Source organism: Mercenaria mercenaria, chromosome 19 (assembly GCF_021730395.1).
Source record: "Mercenaria mercenaria strain notata chromosome 19, MADL_Memer_1, whole genome shotgun sequence".
NCBI lineage: Eukaryota > Metazoa > Mollusca > Bivalvia > Venerida > Veneridae > Mercenaria > Mercenaria mercenaria.
Genome location: NC_069379.1, coordinates 17,098,907 through 17,104,282, shown reverse-complemented (window position 1 = coordinate 17,104,282; position 5,376 = coordinate 17,098,907). Strand labels below are relative to the sequence as shown.

Genomic DNA, 5,376 nt, shown 5'->3' with positions numbered 1-5,376 from the left:
TACATGGTTACACTTATAAGATGTTTATATGACATGGTTTGCTTTTTAATCATATTTTTCATCTTAATTACTATCTATTTCCTTCATATCTGTTTGTTACTTAAACAGTCTTAAAAATAAAAGGCATTTACACAATGATTTATTATATGCGCTGTATATTCAAGGGAGGGGCCTCCGTGGCCGAGTGGTTAAGGTCGCTGACTACAAATCACTTGCCCCTCATCGATGTGGGTTCGAGCCTTACTCGGGGCGTCGAATTCTTCATGTGAGGAAGCCATCCAGCTGGCTTACGGAAGGTCGGTGGTTCTACCCAGGTGCCCGCTCCTGATTAAATAATGCACGGAGGGGTCTTCTTCTACCTTCAAAAGCTGGAAAGTCGCCATATGACCTATAATTGTGTCGGTGCGACGTTAAGCTGAACAAAAATAAAATTAAATAAAAAGTATATTCAAGGTGGCGTATAAAGTCGAATCAGTTATTTTTTTGTTAATATCTCATTTCTCATTTTAATTTATATTTAGAAAGTCAAAATCACTCCCGCAATTAACTCAGAAAAACGATGGAAAATATGCGTGGAAAAAACGTAACAGTATTCTTTAACCACTACACGATAAAGTCAATATGAAAATCCTTCGGACACATATAACATCATACAGCAAAAGCAAAGCGGAATCAGACTGAACGAATCTGCTCATTAGGAAAAAAGAAATGTGCAACAACCCTTCCGCGCCATGGCCCTAGCTTACACAGACCTCTTCCATCTTCAGCTTACAGGACGTGGAAATATAACAACACTGAGTCAAACCGTCTCTAGCATCAATAAATGACCTTACATAGAATGTTTCACGGGTCACGCGTACACACCTCTGTTTACACAATTAAATGCCTGTTTACATTCAGTTAGCAATTTTAGTTAGAGTTTTCCATGTAACCTTTTTTCTAAACAACTACGAGGTCGAAAATGCTTTAAAACAAATTTAGGTACAGGAAATGACATTTTAGCTCTGATTTACATCTACAAATATTATGCTCATTTCTAACTTAAAAATTTAGTGAAAATATAAACTGTAAGCTGATTTCCCAGTAACTAATTGACCGTATGTTTCAAACTCAAATTTTTGACAATATCCGATGATCCTACAGAGGAAACTCTCATTCATTTATACTAACGTTGCCTGATAACAACTTTGGTAGTGAATGATATTTAAAACAATGTGGTTTTAATTATGTCAAACAGCCATACAGCGATTGTAAGTTATAGTGTTTACATGATCACGAAAGCATATTTGTAACTTTCTCAGTTATATTAATGACGTAATTCGTGACAGTTAATGATTAGTGTCACAATTAAAATCATGCCTTTAAGGGTTCTTATATACAGCATACATTTTTTTTGTTTCTGAAGATTGTCAGGTACCAAGTGATCCTGAGAACGGAAAGATACTTGGCAACAACTACATGATTGGGGGAAAAATAAAATACAAGTGTAACAATGTGGAAAACCAATGAAGCCGTGAATGCTGTATGCCTTACCAGTGGACAATGGAGCAAGGCTGCCAATTGCACAAAACGTATAATTATTCAAATTAATTTTATAAAAAAAACTTCAAATTTAAACAAAACTCATAATTTTTCCTTAACGTTATCATTTTAATTTTTACTACCTTACACTTATGCAGATTGTAGCAGTTTTCCGTCTATTACAAATGGACATATTGTACAAGAAAATCTTAACTTGACAATGGCTACAGTATCATGTGACTATGGTTATCAACCAAATCTCGCTTTTATCCATTGTATAACCTCGGGTGAATGGGAAAACGCAACATGCGAGCCTAAAGGTAAGAAAGTGTCTTTAAAGGCCAGCACTGAATCAGACTGTACATTTTTTCATGACAATACCTAAATATGTTCTTTTAATTCCAGACTGCGGTTCCTTGTCTGCAATTGCAGATGGCACATTTACATCACCAGTAACAACTCATGGAGCTAAGGCTACATACACGTGTAATGTTGGCCATGTTCTTACCGGAGGGGACTCGACACGGTTTTGCGATGCAGGAATTTGGAATGGTACAGTGCCTATTTGTACACCTATAGGTAATAAATGACTTATCATAATTACTGGTTTATCATGTTTCTGTTATGAAGAAGTACTATTGACTAGGTTATCTCGTATCATCATCATTTGCAAATGTCAAAACACTGACTATAGACCAGATTATACCGAATTTCCATTTGTATATGTCAATGTACTAAATATAAACTCTGAAGTTATCTAAGACGATCAACATTTGCACGTGTCAGTGCATTCAGTACAAGCTGGGTTATCTTTGAGGATTGCAAATCTCCTACAAGGATTTAACCAAAATTTTATTCATGTTACTCTAAACCCACCAAAAAAGACAAAATTAAAAAATGACAACAGCTAAATTTAGAGGTAAAGCAAATTTCATTTTAGTCCGTTTAATGGTCAGCCGTGTGTGTTCAATCCCGGCCAGGTCACGCTTCAGTTATAATATTTCCATATTGTAACGTCAAATGTTTCCTTCTTCTTACCATATCATTTTACAAGAATTGTAATCATTATTCTAGTATTCCAAAACTGTTCCAATGTGAAATTGTGCAACCCGTCATACTCTGATGGAGAATATTGTATATATCCCGAAGCTATGGGAGGACACAAGATCAAAGTATTTTGTTATGGAATGTCAACAGCGTCCCCATCGGAATACATCATATGTGAAACGTCGTATGATCTATCTCCTCTGTTTAACAACCATCACTGACATAAGTGGGAAGTTTTGATTATTTAATGAAATTTAACAACATTAATTCTGTCCCTTTTACTATAATAAATAACTCTGGTCTCATATGACGATTAAGAAAGAATACGTACATCACAGTCAGTAATATTGTCGTTAAATAAAATATTTGTTTAAATGTGAGGGAATTGTATTATGAATACGCAGCCTAAGTGATAAACTAATACGCATTTTTTACGACAATGATTCTATTAAAGAGAAAAGCGTTATTTGAGATTCATAATATCAGTTATAACACGTAGTTTTGAATCTTATTAGGAGACATATTTCCAGTTAAAAGAGTGGGGATCATCTTTTAAGCGTGTTCTACAAGGAAATTAAAAGAAAAAGAAACCCCAGATTGCATGTCTGATACTGGGGTACGTCTTATAAGCGAGTGCGTCTTATAAGCGAAAATATACGGTAGGAATATTTAACAGCCAAGGTATAGAAATTTAATATAAGGAATGTGATATGGTAGATCAAACTGTTGCTTCTGTTTTCCCTCTCTGTCATTTTGCATCTTCTTTGAAGAGCTTTTATTTCAGTTAACCAAACTCAGAACTATGCTTTCGACCCCGGTACGGATAGCAATGCGGGACAAGTATTTACGAAATATAAGAAAATACGTGTCACTCTTGGGGTAGTTATTTTTCATATTTTAATGTTAAATATTATTATAATAGTACTATTTGCCAGCTTTACCTGTATTGTAACAGAAAAATCCCCGGCCGCGTCATATCAAAGACGTAAAATATGGTACTAGTAGTTTCCTCGCTTGACGCTCAGCATTAAGAGGGTAGTGCTAGGACTGATCAGCCCGGTGTCAGTATAATGTGACTGGGTGGGGTATCATGTCACGTGTCTACGGCGTGATATTCCATTGAGGCAGCAAGTTGGGCATTGTGCTCACTGCTACAAGTAAACACCGTCGTTTATATGACTGAAAAATTGTTGAAAAAAGACGTTAAACCGGAACACAATCACACACATTAAAAGAAATCGTTGTTTCCGTTTATCTACATTTCATGTGTGTCTATATAAATTGTGTTGTCAGACAAGAGGCCTATGCGGCCGAGTGGATACGGACTGTGAATCACTTGACCGTAACCGCTACCGGGTTGAAACCTCGCTTTGAATGTAGAAATCTTTCATGTGAGGAAGCCATCCAGCTGGTGTGCGAATGGTCAGTGGTTCTACCTAGATGCCAACCCGTGTCTGAAATAGTACTCGGAAGGACATCTGGGGTCAATGTGACCCATCAAAAATGTTTGTGTTTGGAAGAGATAAACTGCACTACATTTAACTCGAGCTTATATTACCACTATACCAATTTTTCAAGATACCAGTTAATAAAATATAGGGAGCTTTGTGCATTCCCTTTTGCAAATTTGACTAACGACTTCAAACTCTGACAAAAGCAAGGCGGCATAATTTGTCCGTCTGGCACTTCTTGGTAAAATGCAGATATTGTAACATTCTTGCAAAATGTCCGTAAAATGTGGCTAGTATAAATATCAATTTCTATATTGTTTTGATTGCCTGTTTGCTTATCAAGAAACGTATTATATTGTTTTGCATTTATTTCATTGTATGTTTAAATGGATAGGAAGCTGTCCTAACTACACTTCTGTTGAAAATATAGCGTTGAACCCGTTCTGAGCACGTAATTTATTTACATTTAGTTTTTATTGATATGTACAAATATATATTTATATTCTGCCCGAATTTCGTGAAAATTCTGACCTTCGTGACATTGGGATAATGTTCGTGAATTTCAGGCAAACATATTGGTTTACCTCCAAGATACCACATTCGCTGATTTGACCTATCCTTATGCAACAGGTGGTGGCTGCAACTGTGTTGGGGGATGTACGCCGTGGAAAGGATACTTTAATATATCGACAGTTGGCACGGGTTTGAGATTTGGATACCAGGTAAAGTTCTTTTGTACCACACCGTGTGTGAAACCAGGCATAACTGCGTGTGATATACCTAAAAAGATATACTCATTTTGTATTAGTATGATCCCTTTGTACTGATTTGAGGAAACATTATAAAGAAATATCATTGGTTGAGACGAAATGTACCAATATTTATTGAATAAAAGGCTTCCGACAATGGTAATATTAACAAGAACTTTGATGCGTACGTAGATAGAGCTTTTGACATAAGAAAGAAATATTGTATTTAAAATGATTAATCATAACGTACATGAAATGATCCTTTTTAAACGTAGAACGAAACCAAGCAACACAATTGTCAGGGGCGTACCTGCATGATTTTGAACTGTACGCCAGATAGACGAGCAGTATAACTATGAGCCAAACAGCGATGCTGCGAGTATGGAGTGTGTGTGTGTGTGTGTGTGTGTGAGAGAGAGAGAGAGAGAGAGAGAGGGAGAGAGAAAGAGAGAGAGTCTCTATTGGATTGTGTTTACATGGGTATTCTAGTTTTTCTTGTTATCGTTTTTGAAATCATCGTAATGTTTATAATGTTTTGATAAATGCGTCTACCTATACAATGTGAAATGTCAGGTTTTATCAAATAATCATTGGTATATCTTTTTCAC

At 36.0% G+C, this 5,376-nt stretch overlaps 1 protein-coding gene across 1 annotated transcript; it reads left to right on the top strand.

Moving 5' to 3' along the window:
- Positions 1 to 1,741: 1,741 nt before the first annotated feature.
- Positions 1,742 to 2,789, top strand: LOC128550978 (sushi, von Willebrand factor type A, EGF and pentraxin domain-containing protein 1-like). Its single transcript, XM_053531192.1, has 3 exons — positions 1,742 to 1,841; positions 1,927 to 2,100; positions 2,596 to 2,789. Exons 1-3 carry the CDS (start codon positions 1,742 to 1,744, stop codon positions 2,787 to 2,789), a joined length of 468 nt encoding a protein of 155 aa, XP_053387167.1.
- Positions 2,790 to 5,376: the final 2,587 nt, after the last annotated feature.

Coding starts and splice junctions, on each gene's coding strand:
- LOC128550978 (XM_053531192.1), top strand. CDS start 1,742: ATGGCTACAGTATCATGTGACTATGGTTATCAACCAAATCTCGCTTTT. Junction 1,842..1,926: donor CGCAACATGCGAGCCTAAAG/GTAAGAAAGTGT, acceptor TTTTAATTCCAG/ACTGCGGTTCCTTGTCTGCA. Junction 2,101..2,595: donor GCCTATTTGTACACCTATAG/GTAATAAATGAC, acceptor TCATTATTCTAG/TATTCCAAAACTGTTCCAAT.